The sequence below is a fragment of the Anabas testudineus genome, chromosome 9 (genome assembly GCF_900324465.2).
Source record: "Anabas testudineus chromosome 9, fAnaTes1.2, whole genome shotgun sequence".
Lineage (NCBI taxonomy): Eukaryota > Metazoa > Chordata > Actinopteri > Anabantiformes > Anabantidae > Anabas > Anabas testudineus.
The window spans coordinates 15,893,841-15,914,437 of record NC_046618.1 but is presented as its reverse complement, the minus strand read 5'-3'; the positions used below and the strand labels follow the sequence as shown (position 1 = coordinate 15,914,437).

The 20,597-nt window shown below is 40.5% G+C and overlaps 2 protein-coding genes across 2 annotated transcripts in view; both read right to left on the bottom strand.

Moving 5' to 3' along the window:
• Positions 1 to 11,642, bottom strand: part of ghra (growth hormone receptor a) — a 31,065-nt gene extending 19,423 nt beyond the window's left edge. Inside the window, exons 1-2 of the mRNA XM_026343235.1 lie at positions 11,420 to 11,642; positions 1,232 to 1,350 (exon numbers count right to left, since the gene is read on the bottom strand). Coding sequence (XP_026199020.1) covers positions 1,232 to 1,346 — 115 coding nt within the window. The 5' untranslated portion in view covers positions 1,347 to 1,350; positions 11,420 to 11,642. The remainder of the gene's footprint in view (positions 1 to 1,231; positions 1,351 to 11,419) is intronic.
• Positions 11,643 to 17,237: 5,595 nt separating this feature from the next.
• On the bottom strand, positions 17,238 to 20,569 carry fbxo4 (F-box protein 4). Its single transcript, XM_026342842.1, has 7 exons — positions 20,296 to 20,569; positions 19,441 to 19,715; positions 19,128 to 19,348; positions 18,844 to 18,919; positions 18,593 to 18,765; positions 18,257 to 18,483; positions 17,238 to 18,165 (listed from the first exon to the last, which is right to left on the bottom strand). The coding sequence occupies exons 1-7, from the start codon at positions 20,455 to 20,457 to the stop codon at positions 18,076 to 18,078; spliced, it is 1,224 nt and encodes a 407-aa protein (XP_026198627.1). The 5' UTR covers positions 20,458 to 20,569; the 3' UTR covers positions 17,238 to 18,075.
• Positions 20,570 to 20,597: the final 28 nt, after the last annotated feature.

Genomic DNA, 20,597 nt, shown 5'->3' with positions numbered 1-20,597 from the left:
TAAATGAGACGTGCCCTGCCATTTAGGTGCTCTTTCGCAAAGGGGATCATTTGCACAGAAAGGTGGTACCCAAAGCAAATGGAAGAAGCTACTGAGAAATCATTTACATGTGCTGAGAACATGTGCAGGTACCCTGTATAGCCACGTGGATACGACCTCACTCAGAGTCCATATCACACCAGCCAATTTTCCCTCTAGTGTTTATCCAGGTAGCATGCACACTTTCCATTGTGGCAACACGTGCTGCAGCAGCCACACAAGCTGCCAGGAGATGGTTTCGGAGATGTCTCAGGTCTCTGACTACTGCTGTCTGGCTTGATTTCTAATTGAATTAGATCTGACGCACTTAAGAATAAACTGGAAAGAAAGTGACTTGGCAAAATGTAGATTTTCATCAACTGCATTCAAATGTAATAAATTAAATTTTAAATTTTGGAGTACTTCTGTCCAAGTGTACAGAAGTAAGAAACATATAAAATATATAGTGCCTGTAATCAGTAGTTTGACCAAATCATACATGACCGTACATTCATACTTTACTTTCAGTGACAGAATTGATTCATTCTTAGCAGTAGCAGCATCTTGCTGTCAGAGATTCCCTAAATCATGTGCTGTTTTAGCAAAGGTAGACTTTAGATAAACAAGGATTTTCTTGGTCAAGGCTGCACGGCGCCATACTTTCACCCATTTCTAGTTGCAGTTGCTTCCACCATTAGAAGCAGAGACCGATACCATTATCTGGTCAAAGATAGCATAAACCATTATACTGGACGTTCTAACGCTTATCTTGGCCATCTGTTGCTGTAGCCTCTTTTCTTAGCCACAGCATTCTTTCACCTAATTATTTCAAATGGTTCAGTGACAGCTGGATTAGTTGGCTGGACATCCTGCATCGTCCTGTCCCTGGACTTTGACAGAGAAGCCCTGACCATATATTTACCCTAGTTCTATTGATCACCAGGCTGTTTGACAAGCCAGACCAGGAAAGTGCAGCGTTTGCTCAACAGTGAACCTTTCCACATGTATCATGCGCAAACAAAAGCATTCTGCAACTTATGTCTGACATAAGACGTGGAAATGAGCACGTTGTGCGCAAAAGCTTCATCACTTTTGTTAATGTTTAATAAGGTGCGGGTCAAGAGATTGGCAAACTGTCTGAGTAACACACCCGCCTCTTCCTCCTTTGCTTTGTTTGTCTTTACACACAGCAGCGAAATCACCAGCGACTTACCTGATGATGTCATGTGGGCCGAGTCCATGAGAAATGCAGAACCTGGAGAGGACAGCCAATCCAGGGAGGAAATTAGGAGGAGAAGGAGATTGGAGGAGAACAGCGAGACAGCCATGATGCTGGAGAGAGAGAGAGACAGACAGGATGAGAATAAGGGGTAGAGACAGGTTTATTATAATTATCAGTTGCACTCCATGATGACATGTCCATGAGAAAAACCCTCTTCCCCTCACTCTCTGACTCACTCTTTCTATTTCTTTCTCTCTCGCCCTGCGAGCACAAGGCAGAGAGCCATTTATCCTCAGCTACTGTACGTGAAATCTAACACAGGACAGGGCAAAATTAATTATTACTGCTGCAGCAGCATTTCGCAGATGAACGTATGAAGGCTTGTTTTCTCTGCTGATGTGTGCTCTCTGCCCGTCTCGCTTTTTGTGTACTCTACTTGAAACACTGGTATTTTCTGCCAAAAAAAAAAAAAAAAAAAAAAAAAAAATCAATCCGGCTTTTCTTGTTATAACATTTCTCATCATTTTTAAAAATGCTGAAAATTCTCACTCTTCTCATTTTGTCTTTAGCTTTTACTTTATACAGACGCACTTTGAAGCCTGGAAGAGTGATTTGAAAGACAAACAAAAAGTCATACTTATAAAAGTGTCATTTTTTTTAGGAGTGTGTGTACGCGTGTTATGTGTAGCAGCACATAACAGGCGTAACTCCACACGTGGAAATAATAAACCCACATGTTTTGGCTATTATGGAGCAAATAAAACGCGCTCTAAACACAATAATGACACACTATAACCTTTTAAATTGGTATGTTGAACTTTATTCTGGCCACCTGGTGGTCACTCAGAGGAGTGATGTTGATAATGATCCATCTATTTATCTGTTCAGGACCAGTCATATATGTCACATCGAACATTTATTTGATCCATTATTAAACAAAGTTTTTTTCTGATTCCAACCCAAATTAATTTCACATTAACTAGTAGTTATGGCTTTTGGTGTCCAGTCATCAAATACTACAGCAAAACAGAGAAGAATCTAGAAGGACTTCTTGGCTAAATTTGTACCACAGTCCGGCACATTCACATTTCCCCTGACTCCTCTTCTAAAAACTTGGATTTCCCAACCAAAACCTTTAGCACAGAAATGTGGTGGCTGCTTCTTGCTGCTCGTGCATGTCATCTACAACTAACATATGATTTTGTAAAAAAAAAAATAAAGTGGCCTGTGTCACAGAAAGAAAAAAACAAAACAAAACACAGAAACTCTTTGTGGTTGATACCCTGGTGTTGGTGGATGAGTTTCGCCAGTCAAGTCCAAACTCTATATATAGGCCAAACTTGTCCGCACCCTTGGCTATTTACAGCTGTGTCTTCACAACTTCGCTGGGCAGCCAACAACCCAAAAGTGGAGGCTGTTTCTGAGCATATTCTGCTTCAGCCCCAGAAGCTAGTATCTTCGAGCAATATACAGCATATCCAATTGTTCTGTATGTCTTTATAGGAAAAATAGAAATACCTCGAGATCATTTCACAGCAGATTTGCTTATATACAGAGTGGCACTACTATCCAACAGTGTGCTCACCCCACCTCAGGTTCATATTCAGGACAAACCAGCAACATACATTTGTCAGTAATAAGTCAGAGTCAGTCACAGTTCACTCACAAGCTTGTGTATGTGTGTGTGTGTGTGTGTGTGTGAATTCCAAGTGTCCAGAGGCCATGCAAGAAATATTTGACACCTTGCTCAAGTTCATCTCCAGATTGTCTCAGACCCCCTTCTGCCCCCCCCAGTTCTGACGAGCTTTCATTCTAAAACCATTATAAAAACATTTCACTTCCCTCCACTCATCAAAAGCTAAAGTACCCTCATTATGGTGAGCCTAACAAGACTCAGATGAGCATTTCTCTTTATGACTCAGGGAGGGTTTTTCACATTTTTGCTGATCTTCAAGTCAAACATTCTTCGCTCAGCTGAAGAACCCAAAGCTGCTATAAAAGAGGACCGAACAGAGCCTCCATTCCAACATGCGGCCTCATGTTAATCCTCACATTTCTCTCCCCCTCACTCATGTGAAAGCGTCTGTGAAAACCCTGGCAAGGCTGGCGCTTCTTCTCCCATCTCATCCGTGTTTCTACCCCCCCCCTTCTTCTCCTAGCCAATTACACTCTCTCAAACTCACGGGAAGGCTGGCTGGGCCAATCAGAAAAGAGGGAGCCTCAGCCCCAGGCCTCCTGCGGTCTCTTGGTAAACATTTAAGGTCTTTGTGGTCAAACTTCCTTCCAGCACCTCTGCCGTGAAATCCACTTGCATGCAACATGAGGGTTGTGAATATTAGACATACAGACGAGTTCAACCTCAGCAGATAATCCAGAGTTTAATAAATAAAGCATCCGATGGCATATGTTTGTCACCGAGTTTGTCTTTCACATGCCTCTTGATGTGTCTAAGAAACATTTACTGGGACAAGTGAGGCAATATTGGAAGTGTGACATCGTTTTTGTGCTTTGGCACCTCATGTTACCAGAAACATGCCTCTGCTATGTTTCCTCAAATCCCTATTAATCATCTGTGTTTGTTCCAAGGGAGCTGACAAGGGAGGCCGGAGGAGGTTAGAAGCAGCTGGGGTGATGGTGTGAGGCTTAAGCCAACGAAAAAGAAAGGGTAGGGGGTGAGAGGTCACATCATCTTTTGCATTGTAGCTGCAGAAGTGCACGCACGCACAAACTCCCTCCTAGTGATGTTGCAAGCCCAAGTTTAGTTTGAGATTTCTCCAAAGAGAACACAGAGCAGAAAGCTCTAAACAGCTAGTGGACACTACTCATCTTCTAGTCTAAATTTACATTTGCAATGCACATAGTTCTGCTTTTTTTTTTTTTTGTACGCCTGAGGCCAGAAAAGTTTGAAGCAACAATTTTGAGAGGGATGGGGTGTGGTCATTCAGACACACTTCAATCTTGCTACAAGAGTCTTCATATCTATAAAGTAACAAAATAAAAAAGAGATATGATGACATAGATTAACAGACTTTTAATAGAGAAAGGATAAACTTGGGAATTAATTTTCTCCTCTATGATGGAAAGCTCTATGTTCTCTCAAAAAACAAACAAACAATGTTTTGTGAAGTGATGAAATTGAGTTTGAATCTCTCAATTCAGTTGTTGACTAGTTTTTGATGAAGACTACTGAAGGCAGATTTACATCTTTGCCATATTCCTTCCACTTTGTACTTATCGATTCAACTGTACTTCAAAAGATGTGTGGTGAGGTTTGCTTTTCAATAACATTTGTGAGGAGCTGCTTTAAGTGTTCTTTTGTCTTCATGCCGTAGCTTTTGGCCATAGGGCTGATACTAGGGCTCACTAGTATTTGGACCTTATACAGGTGTATTCATACCACAGTCCTTGAAACACATTCACTGCACTCGGGTGATTTCTATGCACTATTGACCTGAGTTTGACCTTTCAGTCGCATATGAGTGTGTTATGTTAAAGGGAGAGAACAATACATGCACATAATCCAGAAATCTTTCAACATAGTAATGTAAATGTAAAGCCTCCCATTAGTGCTGTTCTGTCTTCTTTAAATAAAATGTTATGTACTGTGATTTTATTTAAGCCTCTCTCTCTCTCTCTCTCTCTCTCTCTCTCTCTCGTATTGCAGTCACTATCAGTATGGAAGTATCTCACTGGGCTAAAGGAGTACTAACAAAGAATTAAAATAAAAAATTGAAATCAATTTAATATGACCTTGTTAATTACTTTGAACCATTCACTGAATTGACTAAGCCAATATATCAAAATCCCTGGTCTGTGTTCTCAAGGAAAAATTCAACCAAAGGCAATCAACTATAATCATGGAATTAAAAATGTCAAAGCATGAGAGTGGGATGCCAAAATGTATATTTAAAGGGTAGAAAATGGCTGTAGTATGGGGCCATGCATGCACTAATGCCAATGTCTAATAGGACAACATGCAAATATGTATAAAATATTTTTAGAGAAACTTGAAATTGAGGATCATTTCATGTCCAACCATTGTATTGTCTTACAGACAATTTTTAAGTAGGACCTCTTCTGATATAAAATGTTAGTTGATGAAAAGTGAGCTTCCTAAGAACAGCACGTCTAAATTGCTTTAAAGCACAATAGATAATTTATAAAACACACTGAACAACATGTCTTGGAGGGCACACACCACCAGGTCAGTGAATTTAGATTCTACCGATTGCTTTCATTGCTGGAACCAGTTGCCAATTTGTCATTTACCTCAATATTATGCAAAATTAGATTAAATGTTCTGTTATTATGAACCTTTTCACAGAAGTAACACAGCAAGCTATTTACATTTATGTATATACATAGACTTCAAAGAACCAACTAAACATGGTGATGATGGTGTCACAACCATTATTTCACAAATGCTGCGTCAGGGCTTCTAATATTTTAACAATATCATTTCAAAATAACCAAGTTTAGAAGTACACATACACAAAACAGTCCAAAGGTCCACTGTTGAGTCTCTCAATAATTACACAACAATCATGCAAATAGATTTTCTGTCCTCTACCATCCCCTCCACCACTAAACCTTTTCTTTAAAATAAACAAAATTTGGGTAAACATAACACAGACTTCAACACCAGAAAATCAGTAAAAAAAAAAGAGTTCACATCAGCAGAGCTGCTCAGACAAGAGGTGCGGCCCAAAAACTGCAGCAACCAGCTGCTCCTCATAAGCCTTGGACTGTTGGATATAGTTACATACATTCATTAACCTGTGGTGAGAGTGTGTGTGTGTGCATTTATCCAGAGAGCATATGTGCAGACACAGTATGCATTTTTAACCTGTGTGCATGTGTATGTACGGGTGCTCTCAGGCATTCAGATCTAGCTACTGGATGGCTCTAATGTCTCCTACTCTTATTTCATAAGAGAGAGTGGAAAACTCGGAGTCAGCACGCTGGCATGAGAGGAGCCTCTGCTGGAAACCGATCAGGACACACATCTGCAAACCCTGCTCTGTGTGCGCATAGGACAGGCGAGGGAGAGAAAGATTGTGTGTTTGTGTGCATGACCCTGCTCTTGCATATACAGTGGCAAGAAGAAGTATTTGAACATTTTGGAATTTCATGGTTTTCTGCAATAATTTGTCATAAAACATGATCTGATCTTCATCTAAATCAACAGTATTAACAAATACAATATGCCTAAAATAATAACACAAAATTAATTTTGATCTTTTATGTCTTCATTGACAACAACCATAAAAACCGCATAGTGCTAGTGGAAAAAGTATGTGAACCCTTGGATTTAATGACTGGTTGACTGGTTAGTTCAGGATGAATTTCAGCCCAGTCTTCCTGCAGAACTGCTTTAGCTCTGTCATATTCTCTCCCTCTTCTCTGTGTGTGGCTCTCTTTAAGTCGTTCCATAGCATCTCTATTGGGTTGAGGTCTGGGCTCTGACTTGGCCACTCAAAAAGGTGGATTTTGTTTTTCTGAAGCCATCCTGTTGTGGACTTGCTCCAATGTTTTTGTTCATTGTCCTGTTGCATCACCCAACTTCTACAGAGTTTCAGCTGACGTACAGACATTCTCACATTATGCTGAAGACTTTTTTAATAAACTTGGGATCTTGCTCCAAACCCTGCAAACTGGCCCGGCATCAAAGCAGGCCCAAATCATGATGTTCCTCCACCATACTTTACGACTGGGATGATGTTTTCATGATGATATGCAGTGCCCTTTTTATGCCAAACGTAGTGCTGTGTGTTCTTTCCAAATAGTTCAATCTTAGTTTCGTCAGTCCACAAAACATTTTGCCAATACTGCTGTGGAGTGCCAATGTGCTCTTTGGCAAACTTCAGGCATGCAGCAATGTTCTTTTTAGTAAGCAGCGGCTTCCTTCGTGGTGTCCTGCCATAGACACCCTGCTTGTTCAATGTTTTATGTACTATAGACTCATAAACAGAGATGTTAGCCAGTTTCAATGATGCCTTCAAATGTTTTGCTGTCACTAGGGGTTGCTTCTTTACCTCATTGATGAGTGTTTGTTGTGCTCTTGGGGTCACTTTGACTGGATGACCACTTCTTGGTAGAGGAGCCACAGTCCCAAAGTGTGTCCATTTGTAGATTGTTTGTCTAATTGTAGACTGGTGACGTCTTTGACATGACTTTGTAACCCTTCCAGCTTCATGTATATCATCAATTCTTGATTGTAGGTCCTCTGAAAGCTTCTTTTGGTGAGGCATGGCCCACATACGCTTCTTCTTCTTGTGCAGCTCAATCACAAAAAGTTTGTTTTTAATCAGTGAAAGTAGCTCTAGTCCAGACCTTCAAAATAATTTTCTTCCAGGTATGCTAATGCCAGACTCTAGTTAGCTTTTTGGAGGTTATTATTTCAGATGTTCACATACTTTTTCTACTAGCACTGTGAGGTTTTTATGGTTGTTCTCAATAAAAGACATAAAAGATTCAGATTTGTATGCGTTATTTTTTTAGGCAAATTATATTTGTTAATACTGCTAACTTAGATGAAGATCAGATCAAGTTTTATGACAAATTAATGCAGAAAACCATGAAATTCAAAAGGGTTCCCGTATTTCTTCCTGCCACTGTATGTAAAATCAAGTGTGTCTGGTGGCATGAGAAGAGGAAAGGTAAAAAGCACACAAGACACAGACTCCTGCCGAGACAGAGAAAATATAGGCTGCACACATCAGAAAATGTATTTATATGCAGCAGTCCACACTGCAGGTGTGTTAATGCACAGAGATGTTACATTTTTCCCCTTAAATCTAATATTCTCGTCTGATATAGCTGCTTGACATCACTAAAATAACTGGTTGCCATGGTTGGTTATTTCAGAAATAATTAAAAATCTAACTATTCTGAGATGTGGCATCTGAGCTCAGATTCACATACAAACTAATCTGGATTGTGGTTTTAATGTTTTACTGTGCTGTGTTTTGTATGGCACATATTCAGGTTGCAGAGTTCAATCTTATTTAAAAGAACAAAGGTCTGTATTAACCTACATGTTGTTTTGGAGGGCTAAGTATAGATGTGCAGCATGTACCTCTCCTGCAGTTTGTTTCTCTCTGCAAAGCACACACGCACATGCATGCACATGATTGAAGACCAATGCACGTGGATGTGTGTAAAATCTACTGGTTTCCAGAGTGCTGTTGAGCTGTCAAAGGGTATAGAACATAACAGCTGTACTCAGTGTCGTATGTGGGATTTTAATCGAACACTGAGTCAGAAACTGATGGAACAAACGTCTCTTAAAACTCCTCGTCTCATCTATTAAAACATCTCTTACTTCAGTTACCAGGTGAATGCTATAACAGATGCTACTGTGCATGTCCTTCATCAACGCTTTTTCTCCACATTAGTACTTACTGAGCAACAAATATTCTAACAATAAATGTCATTAAATGTGGTTTAGATACATTTGAGGGAATATTATCTATTAAATTTTAAAAAGGAAAGTGCTGGAGATGTTGCATGCTAGCACATATCATATAATATCAACTAATGTGCCAGACTCTTAGTGATTACTAAATTGGCATCTAAACGCAAAAACCATCCTGTGGGCGTAAAAACATGCAGTAATTAAAATGCTGTGTGATATGACATTAAATGTAGCTGAGACTCAACAGCACAATAAAACAGTTTCTAAAGAAATTAAGAATCACACATCAAATCAAACCCTTTATGTAAGAATATGCTTTACACACACACACACACACCAATCAGACAAACACTTGACCGACCGGCAAAGTTTGCACACTTTCACAGTGGGGTGTGCATCCTGATTAAAGCATTTCTTAATACTGATGCAGTTACATATACAACAGTTACAACATATAGCATCCAGTCTCTCAAACTATACCATCTAATAGCCAGTATCAGATTGTTGTCATTTCACTAAATGACTATCATGGATTAAGTTAGATAATATGGAAACCGCACACACACACACTCACATCCCACACACCCAAAATGAATAGCATCACTTCATTAAAAATGTTTTATATGCCTTTAATCATTTAAGTATCCCAATCATTAGCTGGTTCCACTTTCCATTATTTGTAAATTAGTAGATCAAATAGAGACAGTGAAGGTTGGTGGCCCCCCAAAAGAAAACCATAACTGTTGCACACTAGTATTTTTGCAGGTGTATCATGGTCACTGACTGGGAAATGCAGTGGCAAGAAGAACTATGTGAACCTTTTGGAATTTCATGGTTTTCTGCAGTATTATAGAGTTTTACCAAATATAAAGTGCCTGAAATAATAATACAAATGTCTTGTGTGTGTGGCTCTCCTTAAGTCGTTCCACAGCATCTCTATTAGGCTGAGGTCTGGGCTTGGACTTGACCACTAGAAAAGTTGAAAAGTTTCAGCTGACGTACAGACATTCTCACATTATGCTGAAGAACTTTTGATACACTTGGGAATTCATCTTCCCCCCCAATCACTCCAAGCAGGTCATGCCCTGATGCATTAAAGCAGACCCAAATCATGATGTTTCCTCCACCATACTTTAGGATGGGGATGATGTTTTCATGATGATATGCAGTGACCTTTTTATATCAAATGTAGTGCTGTGTGTTCTTCCCAAATAGTTCAATATAGTTTCATCAGTCAACAAAGCATTTTGCCAATAATGCTGTGAAGTGTCAATGTGCTCTTTCACAACCTTAAGCAGTGCAGCAATGTTCATTTTAGTAAGCAGCAGCTTCCTTCGTGGTGTCCTGCCATAGACAACCTGCTTGTTTAATGTTTTACGTACTGTAGACTCATGAACACAGATGTTAGCCAGTTTCAGTGATGCCTTCAAATCTTTGGCTGCCACTCAGGTTGCTTCTTTACCTCATTAATGAGTGTTTGTTGTGCTCTTGGGGTCATTTTGACTGGCCGCCCACGTTTTGGTGTGTCTCCATTTGTAGATTGTTTGCCTAATTGTAGACTGGTGAAGTATTTAAAATCACTTTGTAACCCTTTCCGGATTTATGTAAATCAACAATTCTTGATTGTAGATTCTCTGAAAGTTCCCTTTTGCAGAGGGATGGCTCACATAAGCAAATTCTTCTTGTGCGGACCAAACTCAAAATGTTTGTCAGCCAAAGTAGCTCTAGTCCACACTTCCAAACTAATTTTCTTAACAAGACTCCAGGTATGGTATACACCTGACTGAAGATCATAACACATTTTATGACAAATGAATGTAGAAAACAATGAAATGCCAACAGGTTCACATACTTTTTCTTGCCATGGTTAAGAGTGAAAGCTTAAACCAGTAAGAAAGCAGAGTAGCAAACAGGCATGAATGCGAGCACATTAATGAAACACCTTTACCACGTTGACAAAATGTAGAAAAATAAGCTGCAAGGCTGTGAGAAAGTGAGAAAACACACTTGATCGCGTACAGAAAACAAAATGTGAGCATGTGTGAGTGAGTGTGTTTTTGTTTTTTAAAATCTGAGCCTTTGTGGTCAAATTGATTAAGTCTTGTTGTCATGTCTGCATTTTTCCTAACTTGCAGAACATTGAGCTCTGATGGCCATCACAGAAAACGGCTGTCCACCTGTGCAACAGATCAGGGCAGCAACACACACACACACACACACACACACACACACATCTGGGAGTGTATTCTGGTTTCAGATGTTTATCTTTCTTTTCCAAAATGTTCTTTTTTTTTTTTTCCTCTCAGATTTCCTATTTACCTCCAAATGAAACTTCACTAAGTGCTGGAGGCAACTTCCCAGGTAGGCTGAGTGGAGACAGGCTACATCCGTCAACACCAACCATTGCTGTCACTTCATCCCATCCCCACACTGCGCAGCTGCTCTTGCAACACCAAGTTGCTGCGGAATTTATTTTTTTTTTAAGGCAACCTCACCTTTCTCTGATTTGTATTTTGTTAACAGCCTAACCTGCGGTCTGCTAAATGGTTTTAATCGAGCAAAAGATTAAAAAAATAAAATAAAAGCACACACTGATTTTTACATCGCATGATCTAACGCGTGCACAACAGTGTCCAACAATTGCAGCAAAGTTTCACCGAGTGGTGCGTGAGCTCCGCACAAACGAGTTTTCTGTTAGATGTGGATGAAAAAACAAACGATGCACGGCGCGATTTAAAGACGCACAGGCGCGTTTTACTTACAGGGTCTCGAGTGGAAATACTGCAAAGTCAGCGCAGATCGACTTTTTCACAACTTGGTCATCTGGTGGCCAAGCGTGAGCCCCGATGGGCACGAAAAGAAAAAAAAAAGAAAAAGGAAAAACCAGTTCACCAGGATCTGTCCGAGTCACTTTTCTTTTTCTTTCCACATCGCCCGATTGCTGGATCGGATCCGTGCCGCTTCCCTGCTGAAGGGTTTTTCGACTTTAATCTGCGGCTCAGTTCATCATCTCGCCTACTTTCAGGGGTTTCCAGCACGTTACGTCGCCAGAGCCAGAGGCAGAGTGTGTGTGTGTGTGTGTGCGTGTGTTTCACATGGCGGTGAAGCGCCCTCATCCGCCAGCGGAGGTGAACGCAGACAGAAAGACTGAAACTTCCAAAATAAAACGCCCTCATGCAGAGATCTGTCCTTAAGTGGGGGAATAAACACTTTTAAATACTCATTTATTGCGTCTTATGAGATGACGTTGCATATAAAAAACAACATGTTAAGCAATTAGTTTGAACTCCTTTTAATTCTAAGCTTGTTTTTTTAATTATAAGCCAGTGCTGACATGGTGTTTTAGGTCAAGCATGCAGTGATTTTATGGACTAAAAACGGGGTCTGGACTTGACTGGAGGCCCTGCAGGCTCTAGCCTTACAATTAACCCTTATTAACATGGGAGGGGCTGTAAAGACCACAATGTTTTGGGGGTGAGTTTGGGTGTAGTTTACCCTTTCACAGTCTCAATCGTGTACTGGCTTTGGGAGCCAATGATTACGCATTTCTACAGAGCACAATTTATTTCCCTTTATGCTTTAAACATACCAACTCTGCAAATACTCGTTGATTCATGCGCATTGTGTCCACATGCAGAGGCCATTCATGGAGGACTTGAATGGCTGCGTCTGTCTCCCAAATACAGTGTGTGTGTATATGTGTGTGTGTGTGTGTGTGTGTGTGTGTGAGTATAGGGGGGTGCTCACGTGGAGGGTCCACTGGAGAAGTGACGCCACGAGAGGCTCGCCCAGCATTTTCTGCAGCTGAACGTGGACCACCGACCCAAGAGCCAACAATTAGTGAGGAGGGCCCGCCCCCACACGTGAGGGAAAAGCACACCCATGCACCCAGCTGTTGCTGCGCGCTTGCAGATTTGTCTGCGCATTGAATGCATACATCATACGGATTTGAATTGATTTGATTTGATTTGATTTGATTTGATGATCACCCCGTGCCAAGGCTGCACCCTGCACTAATTTACCGTATTTACAACACGCACACCTACCCACACAAAATGAAGTAACATCCCATGTCACCTTAATAATGAAATGACACACACACACATCTGAATTGATCTTAGGAGCACCAACATGCAGCTGGAATAGAAACAATGACAGGGTGACAAACGGGCGACAGATGTACTGACAGATGAGGGCTGAGTGGGTTTTTTTTGGCCCAGCACCTTATTTCTTCCTGCCAATGCACTGACGCTGCGTTGACATAATTTGTGATGCCGGGAGTGGGGGGGGGGGGGGGGGGGGGGGGGGGGGGAGAAGTTAAATTGGCCTGTCTGCATTGAGCGGAGCTGTCCTTTTATTTTTATATCCCTGTCCCCTTCTCATTTACAAGGTCCACAAGTTATGGCTCGGCTTTTCCAAGTCCTCTGGCTGCAGTGCACAATAAAAACACTCAAATATTGTAACTTATAACTTGTCACCCAGAGGGAAGAATCTGTCAATATGCACAAGGAATAAATCCAGCACATCTTGTGTTCAGGCTCATTTGCGAGATATTAATTAACAAAGACAAAGTCCTGTCATCAAACAATTTGTACATATTTACTAAATTACCCCTAAGGATGTTGCTCTGTTGTGGGACAGAGAGCCCTGATTGGAGTAGAGTAGGGGGCGTCCATTGAATTAGTTCCTTTGTTGTGTTATTCTCATTCCTGTGATTGTCTGCTCTCAGTGATCATGTGAACTTATGCTGTATTGAATGTGACAACAGAACAAAGCATCTGACCAACGAACCAACGAACAGCTACACCCTCACATTTGGGAAAGACTGCGGATGGAAGTTACAGTAACTATCGAAACTGGATCTGTTCTCACCGTGTTAACTTTGGTGACTAAAGAATCAAGGAGCTTTAAGGGTCTTTAACATGGCTGCAAATCAAAAATCAGAGAAAGTAAAGATAAATATCAGTTTTACAGTTTATTTTAATACATGCTTGATATAAAGTGACACAGCTCACTGGGCTGGACCGTGTGCTCTTGGTAAACAGGTAAATCTACTTACATAAACCAAAAAGCATTTTTTTCTAAAGGAGCTAAGCGGGTTTTCTTCATTATTTGTAGAAAACATTATCGAAACTGTTACTTGGCAATTCATTTAAGGTGCAGAGTTGCAGGGAGATGCTATAAACAGGATAAATTGAATGTCAGTGTAATGATGCAGGTCATTTGCATGTTTGTGGAAATCATCAAATCACAGAAGAAAAAGCTATTCACATTTCTTTTCTTCTATTTGTTAATGGGGTCCGTTTAGTTTTGTTGTATGAAAAGTCATTAGACCTTTTTTTCTTTTTTGTTAGCAGAGAACCTTTTCTTTAAATCAGAATTAAGACATAGCACATATTTACAAACTAAAACTTCCCATGACTGCTTTTTCTCTACAGCCATGTCATCTGTTTTTATTTTCCACATAATGAAAGAGTGCCCTTTGTGTCATCCCCTTCCAGTCACCTGTAATGCATTTAATGCAGTTTCACATCACACGAGTGGCCATTCAGAACTATGTCAGCACCCGGCTTCCTATTGGATTAGGATAAAAGACAGGACATGACTACAGGGGAAACACACACACACACACAAATAACAACAGCAGCAGCAGCAAATATACAGGCTGATCACCATCCTCATGGTTCCATATCTTCTTTATTATAGAGGTGTTGGTAGGCTTAAAGTGAGTCACAAATAATTCACCATCAACACTTCTGAACCCTAATCCAGTATTACGAGTCCCTAACCTGCCATATGTATGACAGCAGGAGGTAGGTGGGATGGACGCGGTGAAGTGGGGAGGAAATTGAAGTGAATTGGTGAGAAGTCATGGGATGAGTAAGATCCGCAGAGTATCAGCATGAGAGCCCCACCATGGGCAAAACAACACAATTAAGAGGGACGCTTAGCCTAATCAGTGAATGCATCATGTAAATGATGTGGGCTTTTTTTTCCAATTCCGACTTTAATCTTGGTTGTTTTTGCGGAATACAAATTAGGGACTTAACTCTAATGAAAGGAGGAGAGAGTGAAAAGAGTGGGATGAGACAAAGGTAAAGAAGAGGGGAGGGTGATGCAAGTCTGTGGAAGACAGTGAGGCAGAATTGGTTGCTGTGATTACTGTATTTACTCCTTGGAGCAGGATTTAGAGCTAAGTTCATTCATTCAAGTCAAACCATTATTGGCACAGCAACAATTCATTACATTAATAGCAGTTCATTCGTATTATTATATTGTTTGTCTTTAATTATTGGAGATGATGGAAGGATCTTTTCATTAAGCGTTAATGGTGCTTCATCAAAACAGCTTGATTTGCACAAACCACAAGAACTTAATACTTCATTTTATTGCAAGGCAACAGTAGTAGTTTAGATTTATTTGCTTTTAGTCTGCTCAGCCAGACTTAATCTACAAAAAGCTGTATACAGGCAAACATGAATAACAGAACTTGAACAGATAAGCCTACAGGAATATGTAGGAAATGCATCAGCTAAAAACATTCTCCTCGTTACATAACTAGACCGACTGCCTGGTGTCTGCAGACACATTTTACAAGCCTGGTTTCAACTGTCCTCATGATCTTGCAGATTTTTTTGCGTCCGTTACTCAAGCAAGTAAATCGGAGTTTCTTCTTCATAACATCGTACCCCAGAGGCCCCTTCTTCACTGTGGAAGACAGGAGGCAGCTGGGCGTCTGGTACTTATTCACCTTCCAAAACATGCTCCGGGAACCTCCCCCGACCAAGCTCCAGCCACCATTATGTGGAACGTGCGCTGATGCTCCACAGCCTGCTGTCTAAATAAACAGACCTTGAAAATATCCTACCCCAGCAAGTTCCAGCAATTTATCTGTGACTGGAAATTCATTAGATGCTTATAACCTAATTATTTTCCTTAGGTTACATTTATATTAAAGGAGTTCATCTCTTTCTTTGGTTCAGACTGTAACCTCACATATTCATGCATGGTGTCAGTGCCAATACAACTAGGATCAGAGAGTAACAACCAAGGATTAGACGATGTTATGTTGTACATGCCCCTGAAATCACGCTACCTTGGTTTATATAATTTCTAATTTTCTAAATGTGGTCCACCTCCATTGTTGTGCAGTCTATCTATGCACGAGCGTCCGTGTGCATTTATGCTCACTGGCCATTTTATTAGGTACACTTATACAATCTAATGCAATCCAATACAGCAGCTTTACACCCCCCTGTTTATAGAAATGTTAAGATTGTAGATGAACATTAGCGTGTACAGATGTGGATAATAAAGTGGCCATTGAGTGTATATACACACACTCACTTAAACACACTGTGGAGTGAGGACCACAAGAGACAGACATCCTGTTTACAGAGAACAGAGAGATGTGTTGACATGAAAAGTCAGTTTCTGTCTAGTTCGTTCCCTCACCGAAACACACGCGCAAACACACACGCACAAATCATACGCAGCTACACACACACACACACACACACAATTTCACTTTAAATTTCAGCAGAAAAAAGGAGAAGAAACAATCTCCGCTTCGCCAGTGTTCTGCTCAGCTTAATGTACCTAAATTGCACCAATCATGGTCCTTTTCTAAATCTGTATGTCTATGAAAATGATTGTTGAGACTGAGGAACCTTTTGATGGACGGACCGGTGGGGGAGACGTACTTTTGCCAATGATTTGTGGTTACCTAGGGGACTAGAACAAAAGCGTACCAGTGAAGCACATTATCTTGTCATTCCTTATATGCAGCAAAAATGATTCTATTGCTGCCATTAGGGCATTAGAACGCCTAGAACACACATACAAAAGAGGACATGAACAGTGTTATTTAATTATGTTTCAATCAATATAAATCTGAAACAATTAACCGAGAATGGCTACTGTTTTTTTTTTTAAGCTTGCCAGAAAGTTAAAAAAGCCAAATGTGCTGATGTGATTAAAATACAGATGTTTTCTGACTTATTTTGTACATAGAAATGAAATCCCATTTATGGTGTGGAAATCTGTAGCCTTCAGTAATACTTCAAAGAGTTTCAAGAGTGCTTCTCACATTTCATATCTCTACGGTCAGAACCATTTCACTTCCTAGTTAGAAAGTCATTTGACAGTAAACAGGCTGTAATCAGTCGGCTTATCACTAAATATACTGTACACTTGGATTTTGCAAGTAAGCAACTTTGTTATCCTGCTAGTTCCAACATTTTTAAACCTTAAAAAACAAACAAAACAAACAAAAAAAAAAAACAGGAGCAGGCAGGCTGAGCTTTTGGAAATTCTGTATCACACAGCTACCTGTAGCGCCTCCTGTTGACCACAACAGGGTATTCTTCCATGTTTACTGAGATACTGATGTGGATTCAACTTTTACATGCCAGGGCTGACCTCAGAGGAAAGGAACCGCAGTGCAAGAGTGTGATGTATTAGTTAACTGAGTAGAAAGTAAATATCTTCCACTGCACAAATTGTTTTTTTAACTTTAGAATAAAGTCACCAAAAAAACAATAAAAAACAAGACTTGGCTCAGATTCATAGGATAATTTGTGATTGTAATTATTTATTTAAAATATGTCTGATATGGTAGCAAGATGTCACAGTAAAGATCTGTACAGCAGTGTAATTTTGTTTTAACAAATAAAGATGTAAACTATTCAAAAGGCAATCTCATTACAACATACAGTATTCAAAGTAAGGATCATCCAATACTTGCATTATACCTGATCTCCAAAAGTCAAGTTATACAAGCTGACTTTTTGCAGGAAGGTTGCTGGCACACACTTGTGACTAATAATTCCACATACAGGAATTACATTGGACACAAGTTTAATTTACTTATTTATGATAAAACAGAAAATGTTGACAGCAAATGTCATCTCAAAAATATTTAATCCCTCCCATTCTATGTTAAACCAAAGAGTGGGATATATAGTTAAGTAATAGCTTACTAATAATTGTAAATTATTAGGTTTTACATTTATGGACTTTTCTTCATTATAGTTTTCTAGTTCTGCAGCTGAGCTCACTTATTTGTGTATTCTGGTCTGCATTTAGCATGCAGTGCCCTGCTGTTCCATAACACTTAGTGTTCTACTAGTTTGTAGAGTTGCCATCAGCCTCCCAGATGTTTGTTCAACCTTCTGTCTAGCTGTAACTCCCATAAGAGCAGATTCTCTGTCAGGTCATTCAGAAGAATAATAGCAACCCATCTCTTCTGCTGATCATCCAATACATTAGAATAACTGGGTAGTGCTTCAATCCTGAGGTCTTGAGTACACATGTGGTACACATTACTTAGGAAATGTCGTAGTGTGCCGTGGTGTCGGAATGACGCAGCAACCGGGTCTGTGGTTTTGTAATTCATCTGGTAGCACGAGTTATGTAACTAACCATAGAGTTTGACTCCAGAACATCTCAGCAGCCAGGCAATACCGTCCAGAAGGCCCGAGAGGGTTTCTGCCACTGTATCCTGCACCTGATTATAAAAGAGAAACACAAGCACAGGTTAAAAATCTCCACATTTAATAATGGAGTTATTCACTATTATATGAATATCAAACATTTACCATCCAGGGGTTAGCTAGTTGGGGTAGGCCGAGTTGCTTTGCCATTTTAACACAAGGAGTTCGACATCTGGGCCTGTTTCTGTTTGTGGCATCTTCTCTGATGGTAGTTCTAATTGCTTCCGGTTCTTCTCTGGAGACACAGGAGAGGACTAGCAGGGGCCTGGATTTAGTAGCTGGAGCAGAGCTGAGTACAGCTCGGATCTGAGCCACCTCTGACTCTCTCCCACCTGTTAAAGACACGGTTGTTCTGTGCTGTTCATTCAACAAACGGTGTGCATGATGGGAGTTAGTGGTAGCAGTAGAGCAAAAGCTGCTGACAGGGGTGTCTTATCTCACCTCTGCCAGGCTCTGCATTTGCTACGTAGATGAAACCGTCCACCACCTGGCACACTTGCTGGACTTGAGGAGCAGGGCTATAGATTGGGGATCCTGAGTCATCTGTTCCTTCAAAGGTAAAAAGCTTATTACTGACACTCTGTTGCTCCACTCTGGCTCTTTCCCTCTCTGCCCTGCAGACACACAAAGCTTAACTGTAAATATTATAAATAAAAAGATCATAGAGAAGTCCAACTCATTCAATAATTTACCTGTTGGTGGAGTACAGGGTCAAGATATTAAATCTGTGCTCATTGTTGAACAGGTAACTGATCCCTGAGCCAATACCTAGAAACAAAGGTGATATTAGTTTTGTTACATGCAAACGGTTGGCTTATTGCAACCACTTAGCTAACAATTATGGAGCAACACTGCCACCTAATGGTGTGCTATTAAATCTACAACAAGGAAAATAATAAATTAAATAATTTGTCTCCTAATTCAATCTGTATAATAAAAATTATCTGTGTTGTAGTTTTCTCTCTCTCTCTCTTACCATTTATCTGTCTGTGCGGAGTTCCTGACACAGGAAGCACATCGGGGGCATGCATAAGCCTTGTGACTAAAGAGACATCCAAATGCTCCATGCCAGGTCCAAACATGGCATAACGGGGCTCAGATGAGAGTACCAGAGACTGAAGAAATGAAGTCACCACCTCATAGGCCGGCCGTGAAGGAAGCCACTGTTGCCTACAGGATGGGCAGCCTTTCAGGTACCTGTTGAGATCAAGATGGTGGTTGAAAGCATTTCTAGCTAACATGTTTTTGTCGTTTGATCTTGATACAAGACAACAGAAGAAGATACTCACTCTGACATGTAATCACATTTCAATCCCAGCCCTTGGTCTTCCCCTTCTTGTCTATCATCCAGGCTCTCATCTTCATTGATTAGTGGTGCATCCAACAACTCCAACTGGGGCATGGTCACATGGTCAATGGAGGGCCAGTATGGCATGTCCCTGAGCAGGAAATACCGCCACAGTAAAGGATCTCTAACCATGGCCTTCCAGTAGCGACTGGTTGCTCCAAGGCGGCAGATTTCCGCAGGAGAAAGAAAGTTCATGATCAGGAACTGTACATCCACCTTGAAAAGGGAAGATGTGTAAAATGTTACTGTTGACTTATTCGGCTTGATACACACAAGTAGTATGCTTTAATAATTCAGTGCATAAGTTTAACTTATACTGTAGTGCCTCTCTGAAGTATTACCAGGAATATCTACAATAGATGAACGCTCAACAGTTGGAAAAGAGGGAACAAGTGTCAGTGTGGGGAAGAGATTAGGACAGAGGGACTCAATAACACCAGCAACATTATGGGTCCTTATGTCATGTCATGTTTTTGAGTGCATCAAAGACATTAATGGGCTGATTTGTGAAATATCTTACTTTGCAGGTGTGAACAGGCAGACAAACAGTAGTGAAAAAGTACTCTGAAAAATGTATGACTAATCTTAGGCCTGGTCTAATGTGACATGTCCAATGTCCATTTAATTTCCGTTCCCGTTTCGGGCAACGTCAACGTACATAACACAAACTACGAAGCATAAGAAACTTTTTTATTTTTTAAATGTCGACCTGATATTGTCCTACTTACTTGGATAACTGATACATTAGAAGTGCTCTTATATTAAAATCAGTGTTAGTAATTGTCAGGTGTCTCACCGGTAAGCTGTCCAGAAGTCCCGGCTCACGCTCTTCTGTTACTGTGTCACCAGAAGTCAACTTATCTTTAACTTTACCACTGTTTGGTAAATATCGGTCTCGGAACCGTCTGAGGCTGCGAATTACTAAAGATTCATTGAGCTCCTGGATCTTTCCTGCCATGGCGTCAGATATTTGTGACTACTACAGTATTCCTATAGACCTCTCCTAAAGATTAAAAACAAATTTCACGTTGCGCCATCTCCGTCTTACTTCCTTATTGCTGGCGGCAGCGGTGCATTGTGGGTACCGACATGGAGCCA